Source organism: Prionailurus bengalensis, chromosome E3 (assembly GCF_016509475.1).
Source record: "Prionailurus bengalensis isolate Pbe53 chromosome E3, Fcat_Pben_1.1_paternal_pri, whole genome shotgun sequence".
NCBI classification, from domain to species: Eukaryota; Metazoa; Chordata; class Mammalia; order Carnivora; family Felidae; genus Prionailurus; species Prionailurus bengalensis.
This window is the reverse complement of record NC_057357.1, coordinates 5,011,902-5,036,134: the sequence shown is the minus strand read 5'-3', so window position 1 is coordinate 5,036,134 and position 24,233 is coordinate 5,011,902. Positions and strand designations below refer to the sequence as shown.

Here is a 24,233-nt window from a genome sequence, read left to right as displayed (position 1 = left end):
TGGGCTCTGTGCTGACAGCAGCGAGCCTGATGCAGGGGCTTGAACTCACTAACCGTGAGATCATGACCCAGGCCGAAGTCAGACACTTAACCAACTGAGCCACCCAGGCGCCCACGTAGTACTAATTTTCTAATTATGTTCTTCATCTGCCATTTCTTTTTTTTTTAAGTTGGGTATCTTTATATAGTTTCTAGTTGATTTTTGTTACTCAATTTTGAATGAAGCTGAAGTTTTCCAGAACCAGCTCTTTGTAGGCGATTGTGTTGGGAAGGGGCTCAGGCACTGTTCTTGGCTAGCAAGAGCTCTCCCTCTTAAAACAGAGGGTGTGTGTGTGTCTGTGTGTGTGTAGGCAGGGGGGTGTTTGTGCACATGCACGTAGGTTTATTTAGCCTTCGCTTTTTACCACCTGGCAGAGATTGCTGATTCCAGAGACGCCCATTTCAAAGTTCTGTCCATCCTGTCTCTTTGATATCCTACCTTTCAACAGAGGTGTTTGTCCTTGTACAGTCCAGCCTCCTTAGAAATTCCTCGCTGCCGAATGGGGTAGAGGTGCCCTTTGTTCCAAACAAGGTATTGGTTTTGCCCTTCCAGGGCACACCACCTTTTTTGGAAAAATCTCTGCCTTTCTGATGCTTTCTCTGCTTTGCCTGAAATCTGTGGTTGTGCTTCCCTCACTGCATTTTTCTGCTCCTCCTCATATATGTTATGATTGGGGATTACAGATGTCTGCTGGTTTCATCAGACATTTTCAGTTGTGTCTCATTCTCCTCCCTGGGACAGGGTGATTTCAGAGAAGAGAAGGGTCAAAGGCATCTGTATTCTGCTACCTTAAAATAGACATCCGTTTCAATTTTTTACATTTACAAGTAACACGTGAAATTCAAACAATCCAGATAAACTAAAGTCTCTTCAGCAGCCCCTTCCTTTCCAGAGATTTCCCTGAGGAATTGCTGTTATCAGTTTGACATGTTTTCTTCCAGATCATTTTCTTTGAGTGTGTGTGTGTGTATGTGTGTGTGTGTGTGTGTGTTACACATATATGCTTTTAGAAGTGGTTATGTTTATGTCTTGTGTTTTGATTTTTTAAAATAATCATTCTGTGTTTGTGTTGTTTTACAACTTTTTTCACTTAATGACATTTCTTAGTGAACTTTTCATTTCAGTACATACAGAGCTACCTCTTTTGGGGGAGGGGAGTTGGGAGAATATTTTGTAGAATAGATAATAGTTGACTTAATTTCTTGGGCATAAACTTTAGAATGTCTGGGTTTTTTGTTTTTTTTTTTTATGTTATAAGCAATGTGGCAGTGAATATCTTTTTATATGTCCCCTGTAGATACATAAGGGTTCATGGGATAGATAGGAAAAGGTTACACTTAAAGCTGCTAAGGCTATATACATTTTTTAATTTAATAAATAATGCCAAATTGCTGTCCTAAATTCACCATAATAGCACGAGAGTTTTCCCACATCCTTATCAGTACTTGATATTATCTAACTAAAAAGTTTGCCAGTCTTATGGGGGGGGGGGTCTTTTTTAATTTATATTTTGGTAGTAACTAATGAAGTTTAGATTCTTTTCATGTTTATTGAACACTCCTACTGTGTTGTCATTCCTGCATTACTTCCTCTACTTCATAGTTACTTTTTAGTGGTTTCAGGTGAGATTATAATTCAAACTATAACTCAGGTTCCAATCTATGAATGGCTACTTTGATTCTTAGAATTACTATAATGTGATCAAATTTCGGTGTTAAGATCACTATTGGGAAAAATAGGTTTTGTGGGTTAGGGTGTTTGGGGTTTCGTTTCTTTCCTGTCCTGTCTCAGAAGCTCAACATAAGTACACAAGGAGACAAAGACATAGGAAAGAAATTGAATTATTATTATTAAAATTTAATTTTTTTTAGACAAATAAACCTCAGACATCACGACCCAATCTCATCAAACCAGCTGCCCAGTGGCAAGATCTCAAAAGATTGGGAGAAGAAAGGCCTAAAAAGTCTAGAGCAGCCTTTGAATCAGATAAGAACGGCTATTTTTCAGTGTGTAACAGCTCATTGTTTGATTCTGGGGCACAGGATGATTCTGAAGATGACTACGGTGAATTTCTGGATCTTGGGCCTCCTGGAGTTTCTGAATTCATTAAGCCAAGTGGCCAAACAGAAAGAGAACCCAAACCTGGACCAAGTCATAACCAAGTAGCAAATGACATTGTCAACCCCAGATCAGAGCAGAAAATCGTTATCTTGGAAGAACGTGGCCTTCTTTTACCAGAAGGCGATCCTTTGGACTCTCAGAACCAGTCATCTGATTCAGAAACAGAGCTTTTATCAAACTTTGGAGAATCACCTGGTATCCTGGATGATCAGGTCATCGAAGAAGGCTGCTGGTTAGACCATCGTTACTTCCAGTCCCTAAACCAGCAGCCCCGGGAGATAACAAACCAGGTGGTTCCTCAGGAGCGGCAGCCCGAAGCAGAACCAGGCCCATTGTTGTATCAGCGTGAGCCCCCAGGGCTGGCTTTTCCAAGGCCGGCTTTTCCAAGACCAGAACCCCAGCAGGATGGGATTCCGGGCCCCTCCTCTCCGCAGCCTGGCCATCCTCTAGGAGAGCTTGAAGACCAGCAGTTAGCAATAGATGATGAGGAGCCCGGGCCAGCCTTTCCACTACAAGGATCTCAGGAGCCCAATTTGGAAAACCTTTGGGGGCATGAAGCTACCGAGGTAGATCAAGAACTCGTTGCACTTTTAGTGAAAGAAACAGTAAGTTTTATTTTATTAAGTAAATAATTATAGACCCTAAATGAGCTGCATTTTCTTTTACTTCAAAATCATTGTGTTGGGGCGGGGGGCTTCATTTTCTTAAGGATATACAGCTAGATATATAGAACAGAAGAAGAGAAACTCTGATGATACAGAAATTAAATTAGGATCCCTTAATCTATCCTTAACCCCCCCAACAAGCCCTATGGGATTTTAGCAGCAGATCATGGGTACCATGGTGCTGTCATAAGAGCAATCCCCCTGGTTTTAAAAAGGCTTTCAGTTAACTCTAATTCAGACCCATAAAACAGGCTAGAGGTGCACTGTCTAATATGGTAGCCTCGTGTGGCTGTTTAAGTTTAAACGTCTTAACAAATAGGGGCTCCTGGGTGGCTCAGTCGGTTAAGCATCCGACTTCGGCTCAGGTCATGATCTTGCGGTCCGTGAGTTCGAGCCCCGCATCAGGCTCTGTGCTGACAGCTCAGAGCCTGGAGCCTGTTTCAGATTCTGTGTCTCCCTCTCTCTCTGACCCTCTCCCGTTCATGCTCTGTCTCTCTCTGTCTCAAAAATAAATAAACGTTAAAGAAAAAAATTAAATGTCTTAACAAATAGAACCTGAAATTCCATTTCCAGTGGTACTAGTCACATTCGGTGTGCATGATAGCCACGTGGGGCTGAATAGCTCCCATGGTGGCAAGCACAGAATAGAACGTTTCCATCACTGAATGGAGTTCTGTTGGATATCCTTGATGTAGAACGTAATGCAGGGCTGTGTGTTCTGGCTCAGCTGCTGTTTGCCTTTGAACAAGCCCTTAACCCTCCTTCCCCCAGGTGTTTTCATCCGGCACACTAGCTCACGTGCACCTTAAGGGGTAGTGCTTACTCCCCTTCGGATTGCCTTCGCCGGGGCTGAGATGTTCAGTGTTTTTTGAAAGAGTGAAGAATGGATATGCAAAGTGGCAGAGGACCAGATAATTGCTAGGGGCCTCTCTAGAGTCCACAGTCTCTGTAGACAGAGAAGTCGGGGCACAGACCTGCTTTACAGCCCTTTTGTCATCTTCAGTCATTTTACTTTTTGCCCTCCGGCTGTTATTGCAATTTGAAACCATTGTAGTGGATAAAATACAAATAATGTCTTTATTCCTTTTTAGGAAGCGAGATTTCCAGATGTTGCAAATGGGTATGTTGAGGAGATAATTCATTTGAAGAATTATTATGATTTGAATGTGTAAGTACACTACCATGCCTTTTTTTTCTTATTGTGGTAAAATACACATAATGTGAAAACCTACCATTTTTATCATTTTTTAGGTATATAGACCATCGGCATTAAGTTTCTTCACATTTTTGCACAGCCATCAACACCATCTCCAGACATTTTCATTTTCCCAAGCTGACACTCTGTCCCCTTTAACATTAACTTCTTTTTCCCACCGCTCCTCCGCCCCCAGGCCCTGGGACCTACACTTCTACTTTCTGTCTCTCTGAGTTTGACTACCCTAGGGACTTGATATTAGGAGCATAACACAGTATTTGTCTTTTTGTGACTGGCTTATTTCACTTAGCATTTTGTCGTTTTTAATAATCCTATATGAAGAGTTCTCATTTTTGTCCCATACAGACTGTTTTCTGGGTTTTACTGAATCCTGCGTGGCTGTGGAATGAAGGTGTTTCATTAATTCTGAGCATTGATAACTCATTTTGGTCGAGGTTGTATTTTGGTCAGGTTGTTAAAAGACATTTTCTTCTCTGTGGTTGTACCAGTGTTCTGCAACCACTTTCTCTATTTGGGAAAATGCAAAGAAGTGTTTCTTTAGTCCCTTTATCATAAAAATGTGAACTGTGACTTTGTAAAAATATAAATGTTCTGGTTGGAGGGGGAAGAATAAAATTTTTTTTAAATAAATAAAAATAGCAGTGTCCCAAAGGATACAAAATGAAAAGTAAGTCTCTTTCCTTTCACACTCTTTCCCCTCCTTACAGCGTGCGGAGGTAAAACAGTTACAAGTTAATGAAGAACAGTAGAACATTGAAACTAATAAAATTTTCAGCTAATTAACACAGAAGGGGGAGTATACCAAAACCTCCGCCCTCAGAGATTATAGCTTCTACCGTGGTACTGACTCAGGCAAGGGTGCAGCTGGGAGCTGTTCCCTGCCATGGCCGAGAGGAAAGAGCCCCGTTTCCCAGGTCAGCAGCCTAGAGGAGATGCTTATTCCTAATTTGTACAAAGACATTATTGGTGCCAGTGGCCACCCTATTGCCTATCTGTCCAGTGGCAGCGCTGTGACCAGTTTTTAAACCAGGATTGAGTCGAGGTTTTCATCATGTATTTATCTCTTTAGCTGTTTAATCTAGAACAGTCCCCCACTTACTTTAAAAAAAAATTTTTTTTTTAACGTTTATTTATTTTTGAGACAGAGAGAGACAGAGCATGAACAGGGGAGGGTCAGAGAGGGGGAGACACAGAATCTGAAACAGGCTCCAGGCTCTGAGCTGTCAGCACAGAGCCCGACGCGGGGCTCGAACTCACGGACCGCGAGATCATGACCTGAGCCGAAGTTGGCCGCTTAACCGACTGAGCCACCCAGGCGTCTCGCCACTTACTTTTTTTAATGACATTGACTTTTTTCCCCTAGTATTTTTTAACATAGGTTAAAAGACTGTACAGTGAGCATCGATAACATCTGCCACATGGATTGTTATCTGCTTAAGGAACATCTTGCCCCTTTACTTCTTCTTGCTCTTTTTTAGAGTTACTATGGAGTTAAAGGTTTTACAGAAGTGGTGTTTTACAATCAGTTACAATCTTTTTGTGTTTGATACAGAATTATCCTAAGTTTGACCAGTAGGAGCCTCTTAAGATGCATCTGTGTCTTTTTGGCGTGGTCCTTATTAGTCTGAGCCGGCGTCCTTACTTTCTAAAATACCGAATTGCCTTTGCTTACCTTGAACTTTTCTGTCCTAAACCTGGAATCTTGTCGTTTCTCCAAGAAACCTAGGTTCCGTAGAGTAAGGGTTGATCCTATAAACTCATATCTGAGGACTAGACCTGCTCCTCATTGCCACTACCATGTCATCACTTGTAGGCTATTTCAGGGGACAGACAAGGCTTTTTAAATCATGGACTTATATTCATAATTTCCCATCCAGATTTAACATTTTAAGGTTTTTTTTCTTGGTCTTTCTAAATTTTACATTTATGTGTTCTTCCAGTAAAACGTCAATTTCTAATAACAATATATTTTCTTTGTCCTACGGTATACATAAAATAAGGTAAAATTGTAGTACCAATGTTACTATTAATGAAAACTATTGATTGAGTGAAGTAAGAAATGTTTGATAGTTACTTTGTGCTTCATGCATTGAGGCAGTACAGTTAGAATGCAGACTGTTGTAGGCCATAGATGGATGATGTTCCTTGGTTCTGGAAATTTGGTAGCCGTTGTCTGTTCAGATCCTGTTCTCTTTCTCCCCTCTGCTTTAACGCTCTCCCCCGCGCTCTGTGGCTCTTAACACCATCTCTTTGTCTCTGTGATTGATACACTCTGGATGATTTCTTCAGGGATGTCTTCCAGCTCACTAAGTGTCTTTTTAATGGCGTGTAATCTGCCTTTACATTCATCCACTATGTTTCTGGTTCCGGTTCCTATATTTTCTTCATTCTGGCATCCTTAGAATTCTCCTAGTGTTAGAGAATCCTTAGAATTTTTCTAGTGTTATTTTTTACCTGTATTTTTAATTCATTTAGTTCTTCAAACACAGCGAATAAACGTAGCTTGTGTTCCGAGTGTGATCATTCTGATGTCAAGTTCTTATGAATCTCATTCTGTTGTTTCTGCCGGCTCTCTTGGTGTCCTGTTTCCTTGTGTTTCTTGTAAATTTTGATTGTGAGCTCATTTTTTGAGGTCTTGATAGAAACTCTTCCTTCAGGGGAGGATTTGCTGTGTCTTTCCTCATGTGCCCAGGGGTGGTGTTGGTCTAGTACCACTTTATATTTCAGATTGTTGTCTGCAGGGCTGTCTGCAGGATCATCCAGAGAGTCAGTATTTAGTCCTGGGTTAGGACTGGGTGGTCTTCACCAGTTCTCACAGGGCGTTTGGTTTTCCTCTCCATCCATTCCTCGTCAGTGTTCAGGCTTGCTTTTCCTTGTGCTTTGTGAGCTTTGTCTCTTAACCTTGTGCGCCCTGGGAACTAAGGCCTCGAGTCTGTTAGGATCGATGAGTGCACTGTGGGCAGTCTTGCCTCTGTGTTTAGCTCACTTCTCTGGGGTTTTACTTTCGCTTAGGTTTGGACTCCTAGGAACTCCTAACTATAATTTGATGTACTTTGCAAGTTCTTTTTTAATATTCAGCATTTTTCAAACCTTTTTTATTGTGGACTGCAATACTGATACGGAAAAATGGACAAAGTAAAGATAGCTGCTTAATTTATCACAAATCAAGCATGCATGTAACTACCACCCAGAAGTCCTCAAAAATGTGAATGTTGCCACCATCTGTGAACACTGAAGATTTTGTGAAGATTTTATATTGTCTCTGTTCTTTTGTGACTGCCTTCTTTCACTCAGCATTCTGTTTCTGGGGTTCTTCTGTGCCCTGTGTAAGTATAATTCATTCATTTTCATTGCCATGTGGTATCTATTTGTATCAAAATACTGTAATTTTTTCTTCTACTTTTTTAAAAATGTTTATATTTGAGAGAGAGAGAGAGTGTACGTGAGCAGGGGAGGGGCAGAGAGACAGAGAATCTGAAGCAGGCTCCAGACTCTGCACTGTCAGCACAGAGCCCGATGCGGGGCTCGAACTCCCAAGCCATGAGCTCATGACCTGAGCTGAAGTCAGACGTTCAACTGACTAAGCCACCCAGGCACGCCTTCCCTCTCCTTTTGATAGACGGTTGAGTTGTTTCCACTTTTTGATTTTCACAAATAATGCACCTTTGAACCTGCTTCTACATGCCTCCCATGCTCCATTCCTCACCAGATTTAGCCTTCTTCACCATCCTGTAGGCTACTGGTATTTTCAAGCAGGAAGTTTTGTTTCTGAAATTTTTGGGACGCCTGGGTGGCTCAGTCAGTTGAGCATCCGACTTCAGCTCAGGTCATGATCTCACGGTCTGTTGGTTCGAGCCCCGTGTCAGGCTCCGGGCTGACAGCTCAGAGCCTGGAGCCTGCTTAGGATTCTGTATCTCCTTCTCTCTCTGCCCCTCCCCCGCTCATGCTCTGTCTGAAAAAATAAGTAAAACTTTTTAAAAAATTATAAAAAAAGATTGGAACATAAACATGTAACAATGAGAGCCTCTTGAGTTCTGCCTTGTGGAATTCCGTATCTTGCAGCATTTCAGTATGTGATCTTCTGAAGATGTTGAAATACAAAGTGAGAGGTGCCTGGGTGGGCACAGTTAGTTAAGTGACTTCAGCTCAGGTCATGATCTCTTGGCTTGTGATTTCGAGCCCCACGTCGGGCTCTGTGCTGACAGCTCAGAGCCTGGAGCCTGCTTCAGATTCTGTGTGTGTCTCTCTCTGCCCCTCCCCTGCTCGCAATCTGTCTCTTTCTCTCTCAAAAATAAATAAACGTTTAAAAATAATAATAAAAAATACAAGGTGAATGGGTCAGAGAAGAACCCCCTAAATTATGGTAGGGAGGTTTTTTGTTTTGTTTTCCAGAAAGTATACTTCCCATTCTGCCTCTGTGTCCTATACTGTAATTCTGTATTTCACACTTTAGAAAATACGTAAAAATAGAAAACGTTTTTAAGGGTGAGACTTTAAAAAACAGGAGTTGTAGTAGTTTCTTCCAGTACCCTAGGAGATCATCTTTCATTCATCCCACTTGGAGACCATTGGCTTCACTCGCGGATAACTAGTCTATCAAAGAAGCTTCTTCACTGTGTGATCTTTTTATCTTGCCCCAAATTCCTGATACCTGGCAGTTTGTTGGGTTGTAGTAGCCACACTTACCAAAACATTACGAACAGGCATGTTTGAAATGGAGGAGCTGTTCCACTTCTGGGTTCTAGTATGTCCAGATGTGCACGTGAACAGAGTTTAGACCTTGAGGCCTTTCCCCGTAGATACTGAGTGATTCTTGGTGATGGCTAATCCTCAGGTCGGCCTGCCAAGATCTGTATAACCCGTAGTGCTCATCACTTCATACCAGAAAAGAGAATCGCCGTTAGTGACTGTGGTTTCAAAGAGAAACGTGCTCAGAGTTCTTGACCTGGAGTGCCTCTCCTTGCTACAGCTGTGGTGCAGGAAGAGGATTTTCCCTCTCTGGGCCTCTGGCACTATGTTCCAGTAGACTGGGCATGGTGATCACCAAGAGAGCTTGGATATGGTAAGCACATGGGGTTCCTGAAGTGATGGTGAAGAAGAAGATGTGGAGGGATGCCGACCAGTGCTGACCAGGTCCTTGAGTAGGCTAAGGAGGGGGCTTTGCAATCGGGCCGATACTGAGGCTCCTCGGGGTTGCAGAAGAAGCATGCCTCTCCATTGCTCGGTTCCCCAGCACTGGCCCGTGGGTGAGAAGAGATGCTGGAGGGGAGTGCTTTTCCTCTGTCCTCTTCCTGTCTTATTTACCTACTCACTACCTGTCTTAACAAGTAAAGGCTCCAGTATTGGAGCCAACACGGGGCAGGAGAGACCTGGAAAGAAGAGAGTTGAGAATCATGGAGTGGAGTCATCCTAAGAACCTGCAGGAGCAAGGGAGGGGACAAGGATGGAGGAGCCATCCCGCAGGGAAGCCCCGTGGCCCTTACGTGGCCCGTAAGCTTCCCTGCTACTGCAGCGGCTTGTGCTGCATGCCGCCCAGGCTGTTGCTGTCGCTGTGGAATCGTCCCAGGAGCTCAGTTTGTTGCCATATTGGGTTGTTTCGGGGTGAAGAACCTTGCTGGTTAACATTTGTTAAATCTGGGCAATGATACATCAGCGTGTGTTATTTATATTCCTTACCTTTAAAGTATTTCATGAGTGATGAAAGGACAAGGCTGTGGGTTTGGTATGAAGAGAGTCCATCCTTTTTTTTTTTTTAACATAATTTATTGTCAAATTGGTTTCCATACAACACCCAGTGCTCATCCCAACAGGTGCCCTCCTCAGTGCCCATCACCCGCTTTCCCCTCCCCCCCACCCCCCATCCACCCTCAGTTTGTTCTCTGTATTTAAGAGTCTCTTACGGTTTGCCTCCCTCCCTCTGTAATTTTTGCCCCTTCCCCTCCCCCCTGGTCTTCTGTTAAGTTTCTCAACTTCCACATATATCTGTCTTTCTCTGACTGACTTATTTCATTTGGCATAATACTCTCCAGTTCCATCCACGTTGCTGCAAATGGCAGGATTTTATTCGTTGTCAGTGCCAAGTAGCACTCCATTGTATCTATAAACCATATCTTATTTATCCATTCACCAGATGATGGACATTTAGGCTCTTTCCATAATTTAGCTATTGTTGAAAGTGCTGCTGTAAACATTGTGGTACATGTGCCCCTGTGCATCAGTACTCCTGGATCCCTTGGGTAAATTCCTAGCAGTGCTATGTCTGGGTCGTAGGGTAGTTCTATTTTTAATTTTTTGAGGAAGCTCCATTGTGTTTTCCAGAGCAGCTGCACCAGTTTGCATTCCCACCAACAGTGCAAGAGGGTTCCCATTTCTCCACATCCTCGCCAGCGTCTATAGTCTCCTGATTTGTTCATTTTAGCCAAAAGACAGTCCATTCTTAAGCAGACATGGCCTGTTCCTTCAGCCTTGCAGTTAGCTGTGTAAACTGAATGTCACTCAAATTGCTCATGGGGGTTTATATTGCCATAGGGTTAAAAAAAATATTAATAGAAGGTTAATTTTTCCATTTATTTACTTAGCAAGCTGGTTTTTGTCCTTTGTTTTATTTTAGTGAGAGAGAGAGAATGCAAGCAGTGAGGGGCAGACAGAGAGAGAGAGAGAGAGAGAGAGAGAGAGAGAGAGAATCCCAAGCAGGCTCCACGCTGGGTACAGAACCTGACAAAGGTCTCGATCCCACAACCCTGAGAATATGACCTGAGCCGAAATCAAGAGTCGGACGCTCAACCGACTGAACCACCCAGGCTCCCAGCAAACTGTTTTTAATTGTGAATGCGAATACGTTTTCCCATCCTTTATTTGTTAGAGTTTTCTGACAAACGGTAGATCCTCTTCATCTAGATTCTCCAGCTCCATCCAGTTCAACCAGTAAGAATTTTGGTGACTTCATTACATTGACTAATAGAAAACTTCAGAGAAGTGTGCGTTTTTAGTATGCTTATTGCTTTTTAAAGTTAGAAGCAAAAAGTAGAAAGTAAGTGTATCTTTTTTATTTGTTTCATTTTTCTGATCCACAAACATTTTAATTTCTTAAGCCAATCATAGTGTATGACAAGGCACATTATTTTTCGAACGTTGTATTTGAATCAATGGGCAGTGTAGGATTTGGAAGCGCTATGAAAATAATGTTATTTATTTTTGCAGACTTTGTAATTTTCTTCTGGAAAATCCAGATTATCCAAAGAGGGAAGACAGAGTCATTATCAACCCCAGTAGCAGCCTGCTTGCCAGCCAAGATGAGACCAAGGCGAGTGTCGTGCTCTCTGTTTTGCAGCCTCTACCTGGAAGTGCTCTGCTGTTTTCATTTTTGTGGGAAGAAAGTGCTTTGTCAGAACACATCCTTAAAGACCAGCCTGCAAAACAGGATTTCAGAATATACTTCTCCTTCAGTGGGATTTCTATCCTGAGCTACTTTGGCTTCTGTATTTAACTTCTTTTACTGTAACTCCATCTTCTCTTTCCCACAAAAGTTAAACCCTCCATATCTTTAGTCTTACAAAGCAAGTTTTTAAAATGAAACCAGAATTGGCCAAGATTTTTCATTTCTTTTTTTTCTTTCAATATTTTATTATGAAAATGTTCAAACATATGGTAAGTAAAGCCAAATGAATTTTACATGGATCACCTCTATACCCAAGTACCAGCAGTACTAGTAAAAGTTAACATTTTATTATATCCACTTTCTAATATCCACCCCATAGAATGACATATCCAGTTGTCTGTCAGTACATCTCTCTTATATTTCATTTCATTATGATGCACTTCAAAGTAAATCACAAAAACATCAACACTGCTCCATACACACTTTTTTAAATGATCCAAGCACTTTTTTTTTTAATGTTTTTTTATTTTTGAGAGAAAGAGTGTGCGTGGGGGAGGGGCAGAGAGAGAGAGAAAGACACAAAATCTGAAGAGGCTCCGGGCTCTGAGCTGTCAGCACAGGTCCCGACACGGGGCTCGAACTCACAAGCTGTGAGATCATGACCTGAGCCGAAGTCGGACGCTTAACCAGCTGAGCCACCCAGGCGCCCCACTTCTCCATACATACTTAAGCATGCGTTTCATTGCCTAGAGTTCATTGTCTGTTTATAGTTTTTCTTTTGATGTGAGATTTATATACAGTGCATGTATCTATATAACTAAATCCTGTATCATGGTATAAACAGTTTGATTTGCTAAAATCTTAATCATCATTTTTATTTGTAATCCTAACTGGTATTTAGTGTGTCAGGTGGAAAGGAAAGTCTAGAACAGAACTGCTTCATGGCTGCTCAGTTGTACTCTCCACACCTTGTTTTGACTCTTCTACATATTCTGTAACAGAAGTACTAGTTTTTTCTGAACATTTTGTGGAAAGAAGATGACTGACAGATTGGTTTCAAATCCATAGCTATACTTTTTTACTAGTTCTGGCTGGTAAAACTAGTCACCGGACTCTAGGCAGCTTATTTAGCATCTCTGAACCATCAATTTCTTCATCTCTGTGCAGGGCTGGTAACCCCCATAGAGTGATTATCAGTACAAGTGAGAGTATTCTATTTTGTAATAAACAGTTCTTTTTTTTTTTTTTTAATTCTTTTTAACGTTTATTTTTGAGACAGAGAGGAACAGAGCGTGAGTGGGGGAGGGGCAGAGAAAGAGGGAGACACAGAATCCAAAACAGGTTCCAGGCTCTGAGCTGTCAGCACAGAACCCGACGTGGGGCTCGAACCCACGAACTGCGAGATCATGACCTGAGCTGAAGTTGGATGCTTAACCGACCGAGCCACCCGGGCGCCCCTTGTAATAAGCAGTTCTTAAAGTGATTTGTGCCACATGGGAAATGCACTTCTGTTCTCCTAACGTTATGCCTCTCTCTCGTTTCAGTTGCCTAAACTAGACTTTTTTGACTATTCTAAATTGGCTCCTCTTGACCAGCGCTGCTTCATCCAAGCTGCTGACCTCCTGATGGCCGACTTCAAAATGCTCAGCAGTCAGGACATCAAGTGGGCCCTGCACGAGCTCAAAGGACACTATGCAATCACCCGAAAGGTGCTCATTGGTCTTCTTGGTGGGGTCACACCTCTTGACTACTTCTTCCCTTGATAACAGAATGAAGAGTTTAGCTTGTGGAAATTGGATGGTTTATGATGTCAGAGAGCTAAGGAGTTTGTCAGGGTGAAGATAAATAGACAAAGGTATTTGCTGATCAGGAGGAACTGAATGAAAAGAAAGAGATCAGCAGCAGGGAAGTTGTAGGGGCTCGTGGCTGCTTCATTTAGTGGAGCATGTAACTCCATCTTGGGGTCATGAGTTTGAGCCCCACGTTGGGTGTGGAGCCTACTTTTAAAAAAATGTGTCAAAAAAGAAGCAGGGAAGTTCTGGTTTACCCGTGAGGATATAGAGGGTAACGAATGTCACGTGGAGAGCGAGATGGCTAGGTGTGAAACGTGTGTTCCAGCGCCCCTCCCTGATTTCCTCTCCAGCTGGGCACAGGTCACATGGGTGAATGTGGCCTCACCCTGAGTCTAGCCCCTTCCCCCTTTAGATGGCCAGGAAGATCCACGCAGCTGTCCACAAACTCCTCTAATTGTAGGTTACGCTTAGGTAAAATTACTCTGAGGAGACCGCACAGTTAGTGCTTTCTATTTCTGAATCTCATTCCTCACGCTAAATAGAGGATGCTGTACTGTCAGGGAAAAATGAATGAGCTTCCCCCCAAAACCAGCGACCACAGGAAAGAAAGGGTCTTTCATCTTTAGGCTCTTCTAGCATCTTCACTGCTCCATTGGTGCCTGACACCTTTGCTGAGCTCCCACGGAGCCCAGATGAGAAGTGAAAAGGACAGCTCCTGTGGCCTGGGGGTGGGTTGGTCCTGGGAGCAGTGTCCCTGCCACCGTCCTGGGACCAGTAAAAGGAACTTGGCTAGCAGATGCTTGTCCCTGGTCATCCCACAGCTCACTCGTCACTTGGGTGGGAGGTGGTAGGGCTTTGTGGCTCCCCTGTTATTTATACTTTCCTTATCCCTTTCTTGGTTTTTCTGGCCCTTCATATTTTTTGTGGTGTCTGCTTGTTTGGGTGGGTAGTTTGAAATTTTACCGGGTTTTGAAATGGGGTGGGTTGGACTGTTCGAATGGAAGTGGGGTATTCAAGGGGAAGTTCTATTTGGCAGAAGCTAAAACCTGATGCCCTCTGTTCAGAACCTCTCCCTGCTGTATGCAAATGGTGCGTAAGAGTTTTGCCCTAGACAGCGACGCCCACGTGGGTAGGGTGTGGGAAGCACACCCAGGGATGTTTCTCATTATGGCCACAGTAGGCCTTCCCTGTGCCACCCTGCACGCATGATGATCGCTTAGTTTACTAATATACGCATGTTCACCGGAGCCCATCACAGTTCCCTGGATTTTTTCCCCTTTTATTATGAACATCAAACACGTATAAAATTAGCGATTGTATTTTAACGAGCCCATGCTTACCCATCACTCCACTTCAGTAACTGTCAGTGCCGCCCAGTCTTGTTTCATCCCACCCTGCCCACTCCCTCTCTCCCAGACTGTTCTGAAGCAAATTCCAAGGAAAGTTTCACTTTCTTTAAATCCAGAACTATTTCAGTGTTTACCTTTAAAAGATAAAGACTCTTTTTTTGAAAAACATAATCAAAATATCATTATCACACCTTAAAAATTAACATTATTAGGTATCCAGTCATTGTTCAAATTTCTCTGGATGTGTCAAAAACCTTCAGTTATTTTGAGTTCCATGTAAAATCTGTTTATTGCAGCTGGTTGATAGGTTACTTAAATCTCTTTCAATCTATAACTTCTCTCTCCTTCCTCCCCCTTTACTTTTACTTGCTGCTCATTTGTTGAAAAAAATAGGTTATTTATCCTGTAGGTTTTGACCATGTAGATTTTGCTGACTGTATGCTGTGGCATCATTAACCGGTTCTAACATATCCAACCGATTCTAGTTGGATCTAGAATCTTGATCAAACTTAGGTTTGATTCCCCCACCCCTTGAGTTTTAATTCCAGTTCTACCAGGTAGGTCTCTGATTTTGAGCAAATGTCTTGAACGTGTGGAACTTCAGTTTTCTTGGTGAACAGTGGATGCCTTACGTGGCTAATGGGAGAATCAGGTTGGGTACAGTGTGCAGCGAACCCGTCACAGTGGTTCGCATGTATCAGGTTTCAGTAAGAAGTTCCCTCCCTCCACACTTCCTTCTGTGTGCTGTGGGACACTTGTCAAGCCTCTGTATTTAGAAATTACTTGGTAACTGCCTCACAGTGTGATTTTAAGAGTCCGTTCTCAGAGTACTATTACAAGAGCACAAGAGCCTTCTGTGATTTGGCCTCCTTAAGTGCACAGCACTGAGCTCCCCCTGGAGGGACCTAGGACCCGAGGGCCTACTCTGCTTTGTTCCCAGCCTGTGCTATGGAGGCCAAGGGCTCAGGAAGACTCGTCCCCAGTGCGTGTGTGGTCAGATATGTTTTAGCTCAACTCTTTTTATGGACGTATCCTGTGGGTAGGTTTCTTGCACACCACAGTGCAGCTGCAGTAATGTTTCTTCCGGCTGTTACCCTCTGTAGGGACAAAGGTGCTCTCAAAAATAAGTAACTTCTAGACTAGAGGGAACAGGTCATCCTTAAAACTCACGGCAGGAACTGCTTAGTAAAATGAATGCTAATTCTTATCAAAGGAATTTTCAGCCATAGTTTTAAAAATCAATTTGTCCCAAAATGCTTATTTGTAATTTTTTTTAGGGGGGGGGGTAATTCTTTAAACCGCGGTCTGAAGCCCCCTTCTTCACCCTCTTCCTCTGTTCTCCAGAGACAACTCGACTCTCTGTCTTCTTTCTAGTACTTATCTCCACAGTTATTAATGCATACTTATGCTTGAGTTATTAGTTTTAATAATTATTTTAGTTTTCTTTTATAGTAGATGGGGATCTACGTCTTACCCATACACACTCACCTTTTTGATACGTGATTTTGTTAAATCTGTTTTTAAAGTTTTTGTTATGATTTATGTAAATGTTCACTGCTAGGGAAGATAATATACTACAATAATGTTTCCTTTATTGAGTTTTCTATTTTTCTTGGGGTTAAAATTGGTTGCCTCTGTTTTTTCCATTTGCTTTTTTTGTTGTTGCTTTATTTTTTGATCCTGTGGCTGTCTTTTCATGGCCAACAACTCTAAAACACGCTTCTATTGTCAAACCTATCCATTAGTCCTCAGTTCATTTTTTTCCCTCTCCTCCTCTGCACCTCTTAACATAGCTGTCAGCTTAGGAGTTCCCTTTGCCTTTGGACAGAGGTTGATCTTCTGTGTTCTAGACCTGACAACTTTCTCTTGGTGTACACACTCACGCGTGGCCGATAGTACCACTGGGTTTCTCCTCCAAGTTTTTCCTCTGTGATTCTGCCACAGATGTAACTCATTCAGACAGCGTGTTGAGTGCTTGCTACGGACCATTCACTAGGAGTGTCACAGTGAACAGTTGCAAGATCCTTTCCCCTGTGGAGCTTAAAATACTAGTGGGCGGTGTCGTCTTTTAATCAGCCCTTCAGTCCTCTGCCATGTGCTCATTCTGGGTGTCGCCACTCCCCAGCCTTCCTAGATGTCTCCCCTGTGTACTTTAATGATCACCTCTGTCTCCATGCAGGCGACACGTCCCCATTTCTAGACCTGACCTCCGCCAGCCTCCATAGAGGAGTCTCTGGCCACTTCTCAACTTTTATTTCATCAAATGCCCATTGTAGTATTTTTAGGTCTTCTCTTAAAGGAATTTTGGCTATTGTCAAGATATCCTAAGAATCTTATATCCTTACCAGATTGTATCCTTGATTCTCAGGACCAATACCTTGAGTGGGGATTTGATTTGTGAATGTGAGCAGGCTGGAGGGAGAAATGCCAGCTAAGTGTAAAAGGAAAAATGATCTTCAATATCTCGTATTCCTGTGTTCCTCCTGGTAGGTTTTTTGAGTCCTTCCTGTGTGATAGTTAGCACCTAGACCCTGAGGACAGTGGCTTCTGTAGAACACAAATTAACTTCCTTCCAGAGAGCTTTCAGTCTATTTGAGAAGATTAAAAGGGGAAAAAAGATTAAAACAACATGGTGTTATAAAAGAGTGAATAAAGGTACACGAGAACACTAGGAAAGAAATGAGGGCGTCATTTGAACAAGATCTTAAGGGAAGGGTGTTTTCACTAGAGGAATCTTGAGTGCAGAGACAAGAAAAAGTAACCACGGTGCCTTTGGGTATGTAGGTGTGAACTCTAGCAGTTCCTATAAGGAAAGGATTCTGATTTATAATTTTATTTGGTCTGTTTCACTAGACGTTTAGTTAATACTAAGACAAGTGCTGATTGATATAACTACTGAGGTAAGATTTCGGAGGCTCCTTAATTTGTTGGCAATATCTGTTTTAAGATACAGTTTCCTGACAAGAACCAGTTTGGATTCTTTTCCTGCTAAGTAGAAATAGTATTTAACGCTTATTTATTTTTGAGACAGAGAGAGACAGAGCATGAACGGGGGAGGGTCAGAGAGAGAGGGAGACAGAATCTGAAACAGGCTCCAGGCTCCGAGCAGTCAGCACAGAGCCCGACGCGGGGCTCGAACTCACGGACCGCGAGATCGTGACCTGAGCCGAAATCGGACACTTAACCGACTGAGCCACCCAGGCGCCCCAGTAGAAATAGTATTTAAATGGGAGAAAGGTAGTGATCCTATTTCACTTCTAGACAGGAGGGTGGTGCAGTTGCAAACCCAGCGGGCTGCCAGTTACAAGCTCTTAGTTCACATTCCGGTTTCATTAGTTGCTGACAAATGGCATCTACCCTTTGATCACCTCCTTTTTTTTTTAATTTTTTTTTTAATTTTTTTTTTAACGTTTGTTTATTTTTATTTTTTTTTTAATTTTTTTTTCAACATTTATTTATTTTTGGGACAGAGAGAGACAGAGCATGAACGGGGGAGGGGCAGAGAGAGAGGGAGACACAGAATCGGAAACAGGCTCCAGGCTCTGAGCCATCAGCCCAGAGCCCGATGCGGGGCTCGAACTCACGGACCGCGAGATCGTGACCTGGCTGAAGTCGGACGCTTAACCGACTGCGCCACCCAGGCGCCCCACGTTTGTTTATTTTTGAGACAGAGAGAGACAGAGCATGAACGGGGGAGGGTCAGAGAGAGGGAGACACAGAATTGGAAACAGGCTCCAGGCTCTGAGCTGTCAGCACAGAGCCCGACGCGGGGCTTGAACTCACGGACCGCGAGATCATGACCTGAGCCGAAGTCGGCGGCTTAACCGACTGAGCCACCCAGGCACCCCTGATCACCTCCTTTATAATATTCAGATTATTGTGCCTGCCCTGCCTTTTTTCCTGGGTTTTTGCAGATAGCCCTGGTTCAAGTATGGAGCATTTACTTCTAGGTAAAACTTGGTAGGAATTAGTGGTCTTGCCACACAAACATGTGACTTTAAGTGTTGGTGGGGAACACCTCAGATAGTCAGAACTCCGAAAAGAGGAAACAGAGTAAGGGAGGACGTTGGTCGGGGAGATGGAAAGGCAGTAAGATGAGCTGTGCTGTTGGCCGGCTCTTGGTGGGTCTCCCTGAACCGCTCTGGGAGAACCAGGCAGTGTCAAAGAGAGGAAGGAGGTTTAGTCGTGCAACTGGCCTGAGTTCATATCCCAGTGTTAGTCAACTTGACTGGGCGCAGGTCCTTCGTCCGTAAGCCTCGCTTGCCTGTGCTGTGAAAGAACACCTCCCTCGGGGGTGTTGTGAGATGAGCCGTATCCATGCCGCACAAAGGGCTTAGCTCACAGCAGTGCGGAGGCGCACGGCCATTCCCTTCAGGTTCCCAGACCTCAGCTTTTGAAAAGGAAGGGACGGAAGGTAGGTGAAGGTGAAAGGGTGACGCTCCCTATTGGAGCTGGAATGCTTGTTTTCTCTTGCTTTCACTTTACCAGAGGGCCAACCTAGCTGCTCCCCTCAGACATTCAGAATGTGACTTTTTAGCAACATTCCTGTAACACATACACATCCCTGAACCTTTTACTGTTCACCAAATGAGTATGAAATGCAAACTCTGCAGGTAGCTGCAGATACAGCCTGGGCTCGGTAGCCATCCTCGTCCCCCAGAAGCCCATAGTCCGTAGAGGGAATAACAGGAAGCAGAATCAGACAAATAAGTGTGTAATTACCGTTAGCAGCATTTCGAAAGAAAAATGTAAGGTGCTCGGAAAAAGTGTAACAGGAGGACCTAAGGTGGACCAAGAGGCTCCGGGAGGACCTCCCTGAGCAAGAGATATTAAGCACAAACTTTGAATGTTCTAGAAGTAGGAGTTCAGTGAGAGGGATTTGGGGGGATGTCCCTCCGTGGGATGAGGAATACTGTAAAAGAGCTAAGTGGAAGGGAAAGGATCATGAATTCCATCTGGAAAGTGTTGAGTTGCCAGCATGTTGAGTGAGGTCTGTGAGGCCTACAAGTACAAAGAATTCATCTGGATGCTTGAATGGCCAAAGGAAGTGGGTTGGTGGGCATCATCAGCACACGCAGGGTGACTTCCCCGGCCTGGATGAAGTAGGCACAGGAAGAGCGCTGAGGCTGCCTGGAGGCCTCCCTGCATGTAGAGGCCAAGTGGAGGAGGATGGCGAGGAGGAGTGGGCAGAGAGGGCGCGGGACCCTGGGAGGGAAAAGCAGTCTGCGTCATCCGTGCTGCTGAGAGGCCTGGTGACACGGGGACTAAAACACGGGGTCTAGAGTTTGCCTCCTGTTACCAAGTAGGTAAGCTAGTTGAAAGATGGGCTTCGGTGCCCGATGGGAAGGGGTTGGAAGACGTCCAGGAGGTGAGGTGAGGAAACAGTGGACAGATGGCACCTTTGACAGGTTTGGGCTGGGGTGTGGTGGCTGGTACCTGAAAGGGGAAAGAGGCAAGGGGGGAGGAAGGATTTTTTTTTTTAAGATGGCAAAGGCTCGAACACATTGAAGTATCGATTTGAAAGATATGAAAAAGAGAGAAGCTGAGGGTATGGAAGAAAAGGGATTATTACTGCTGGCCTTGCAGTAATAAAAAGGGATTATTACTCGCACCTTGCAGTGTGCTGTACAGGGAGAGGACTCAGGGGAAGCCGCAAGCTACATGGGGATGTTCGTGGAAAGTGGATGGGGAGTGTTGGCCAGAGGTAGACCATTTAGGGTATGCCTGTAGAGTGGAACTCGTCAGCCATCTGTTAGGTGACCTACCCTGGACGCAGTCGAGGACAGCTTGAACAGTTGGTGTTTCCTTATGTCTCCCTTTGTCAGTTAGCCTTTGCTTCTGCCCTTGTGGCAGTTTATGAAAGAAGAGAAAATAATGAAATGCTCCCTATTCATTTTGCTGCGGCCCGTTTCTGGTAAGCCATGCAGGGGAGATAGCTGAAACTGTGTGTCAGAGGAGGTTTGGGGCTGCCTGGCTTGCTTTCGTGTATTCTTGTGTCCCATTTACAGCGGTAACCTTTCCCTTTCTCAATTTCTAGGCCTTTTCTGATGCCATTAAAAAATGGCAGGAGCTCTCACCAGAAACCAGTGGAAAAAGAAAAAAGAGAAAAGAAATGAATCAGTATTCTTACATAGATTTCAAGTTTGAACAAGGTAACGGCCAACTTTGAGTTTTGCTCACAGCCCGTGTAGTGACTGTGCAGACCGTCTCCTTCCCACACAGTCCGTAAAGGCCAGTCGTGGCGTGGCCGCCCTGCCGGGCCAGCCCAGGGACCGACTGCATGGACTGCTTTGAGAGCACATCCATGTGTTTAGAAAGTGGCTGTGGTTGCCGCCCACCTTCTTTCTGCCTAGGGAACACCATGACCAGAACATTCTGTGCAGTGTCAGAGTTCACGTGTGAGAAAGTGTTTGGGGACACTCTCAAACTTGGGGGGTGGGGCCGGTCTTGAAGGTGTGACAAGAATTCACTTTATCTCTGGTGAAATTATCTAGACCAGAGATTGATTATCTGTGTGCCCGAGAAAGGGGCTTCTGCACGGGAAAAGCACATAGCTCCTGAACAGCCACTTGTTTGTTGGACATTCTGTTGTTGATGAAATAATTTCTGAAAGCTCTTCCAGAGGGGTCACTTCGGGTTGGACTTTACATCAGATCTGATCCAAGTAAACTTGTTGGATTTTACATCAGATGTGATCCGAGTCGTTTGTGTCCAATAAAAGAGCCCGCCATAAAATTTTTCCTATAGGTTATGTCAGAAATAGGATTATTTCCCTTTTGTTTTCTATTTGTCTTTCTCTCAAATCTGCACATAGTTAACGTAACTTGATTGCAGGTGTGACTAAACGGAAACTCTGGGAGGCAACCGGGGAGTTGGAAAGGGTTTGGGTTTCTGAGCTCTTGAGGAAACCCATAGACTCTGAGTTGTGAGGTCCCCAAGCTAGTCTGTGGTACATTGCTCTCTTGCCATGACGTTCTCACACGTTTGCCAAAGGCTAAGAAAGTGGGGACAGCGTGTAGGTGGTTCTTCGTTCAGCTAAGTTTATCCACGGTTTAGACTAGGCATCCCAAGTACATAGTCATTCCATATTGGTTTCTAACTTTGAGTGGTAGAGGAAAGAAAGTGCCACTTTGCAAGATGGTCCACTCCCTTGTTGGTCAGCTGTATCTTTTACGGAGTTCTTTTATATCCGGTCAAAATGTTCCCAAAATTTCCTGCCATGGGTGTAGTTCTTGTCTCTGAGAAGACTTGGAATCTGTCTGTTGCTGCTTCATCTTCCTGACTGCCCTTCTCTGTGTGTCTCCTCTGCTTGTCAGAAGCTCTTTGAAAGTCTGGGTGGACATACTCCACGTGAGTCTGCTGCGTGGAGACAACACACAGCATTGATATTTATGACTTACAGATACATTTAACCTTTCTTCACAGCAGCTTATAAGTACAGATAGTCTCAGAGTCCTCTATCTGTTCCAGGAATCTCATTGTCCACCTTTTCAGCCGTTTGCCATCCAAGCACTGCTATTTGGGTTGTACCTTGCTTGGCTCAAAGAGGAGACAGGATTCCCCCTCCACTGTTTATGGTTTAATCCGTTGATAACTACACAGTCTTCTCATGAAGATTTTGGGAGCATTTGGATGTAAACTGAGCATTAATAAAAAATACAACCTATCATCTCTTGCAAAGCTGACCAAGAAAATAAGACACAAATTGCCAATATTAGGAGTTAGCACCTTTTATGGGGGATATCACTGTAGACCCTACAGACAGCCAAAGTGAATACTGTGAACAGCTTTGCACACAAAGATTTTACAAGTGAAATGGACCAGTTCCTCAAAAAACACAGACTACCAAGACTTACCCATGTTCAGATAGATCATTTGGATAGCCCTGTAGCTATTAAGGAAATTAAATCCACTGTTTTCCATGTCTTCCAAAAAAGAAATCTCCAGCCTCAGTTGAATCCACTAGAAAATTCTTCCAAACTTTTTTAGAAGAATGAACATTAATTCTATACAGTATCTTCTAATAACAAAAGCAGACAAAGACAGTACAAAAACTAGACCAATATCTGTAAATAGACATGCAAAAATCACTAATAAAATATTAGCAAATAGGACATAGCGATACACAAAAAAAATTGTGTGCTGTGACCAAGTCGAGTATATTCCAGAGGTGCAAGGCTGGTTTAATATTTTGGAAAACAATCCATATAATCCACCATATTAACAGACTAAAGAAGAAAAATTACATCATATTAATTGGTGCAGAAAAGGTGTTTAATAATATTTCACACCTGCGTATGATTAAAACTCAGAAAGGAATTTGAGAGGAGCTTCTTCAACTTGGTAACATCTGCAAGAAAACCTAAAGCTAATGTCCTGTTTAATGGTGAATCCTTGCCCCCTAAAATTGGGAACAGGGGAAGGATGTCTTCTATTTACTGCTATTCAGCATGTACTGGAAATTATAGCTAGTGGAGTAAAGTAAACGCACAGATCAGAAAGGAAGAAATAAACTGCCCCTATAAGCAGATAATGTGATTATCTACATAGGAAACTCCAAGGATACTTCTAGAATTATTGAAGAAGTTCAGTATCATTGCAGGGTACAAGGTCAACCGACAAAAACCAATTGTATGCCAGAATGAGTATGTGGAAATCAAAGTTTAAAATACAATGCTATTTATAATTATTCCCCCACACCTCCAAATTAAATATTTAGGTGTAAATCTAACAAAACACTTACAAGACCTGTGTGACAAAAACTACAGAACACTGAAGAAAGAAATCAGAGGAGAAAGAAGTCAATGGAGACGTGTAATTGTTAAAAAGAATGAAGTGGGGGAGAGGTATCAGGAACCTGATGTAGAAAATACTGATAAAGCAAAAGATACTATGAAGAAGAGACTTTAGTGAAAGAATAGAAGGTTTGGGTGGAATAGACAGTTTTCTGGAAAATGTAAGTTCTGAAATCCACAAAAATAAAAAACCTGAACAGGTCAATTACATGGTCTGACATCTGTCATTCTGTTGTTTTTTATTCTAAATGTTGCTTACCGTGAATGTAGGTACTACTATTTGAGCTGTTCTGTAGGAAGGTGTTCAAAGTAAAAAGTTCAAAAAGCATTGATCAGATGCCTGGGCACCTGCCAGAATGGCTAAAATTACAGGCCGATGGCACAGGTGGTGAGGATGTGGTGTGACTGGAGCTCGCACGCATTGCCGGAGGAGGGAGAGTGTACCTTGCTTGGCACCACTGTTTGGAAAATTGGTGCTGTTTTCTGAAGCTGCAGACATGCAGCTCTATGATCCAGCACGTCCACTCCTTCACGTGTGCTCAGCTGAAGTGCAGACGTGTTCCTAACAACCCAAAACTATACACCCAACCGCCCTTGGTAGAATGGCTAATAAACTGGTATATTCGCACGGTGCAATACTGCTACGACAGGAGGGCCCTTCCAGTTGGAGCATAACAAGGGGGAAGAAAACATGGAAGTCAAAAAGTGCGTGATATGTTAGGGAACCGTAAGGGACCAAGTTTTCCCAGACAATAGAATGTGTTCTTGAGAGTTACAAACGCACTGCCTGAGGGGCGGGGGGGGGGGGGGGGGGGGGGGGGACTGGGCCCCAGAAGACTGGGATGGCCGCCCTGCGTTCCTAGCAACAGTTGTCTGC

The 24,233-nt window shown here is 43.5% G+C and overlaps 1 protein-coding gene across 2 annotated transcripts in view; it reads left to right on the top strand.

Moving 5' to 3' along the window:
- RNF216 (ring finger protein 216) overlaps positions 1 to 24,233 on the top strand; it is a 145,930-nt gene that overhangs the window by 25,039 nt on the left and 96,658 nt on the right. Inside the window, exons 4-8 of one of the 2 annotated variants that reach the window (XM_043559610.1) lie at positions 2,082 to 2,765; positions 3,917 to 3,993; positions 11,242 to 11,344; positions 12,964 to 13,128; positions 20,599 to 20,713. In XM_043559610.1, the coding sequence (XP_043415545.1) occupies positions 2,082 to 2,765; positions 3,917 to 3,993; positions 11,242 to 11,344; positions 12,964 to 13,128; positions 20,599 to 20,713 (1,144 nt within the window). Of the gene's footprint in view, positions 1 to 1,910; positions 2,766 to 3,916; positions 3,994 to 11,241; positions 11,345 to 12,963; positions 13,129 to 20,598; positions 20,714 to 24,233 lie in introns of both variants that reach the window. The other variant, XM_043559607.1, reaches the window with a different exon arrangement.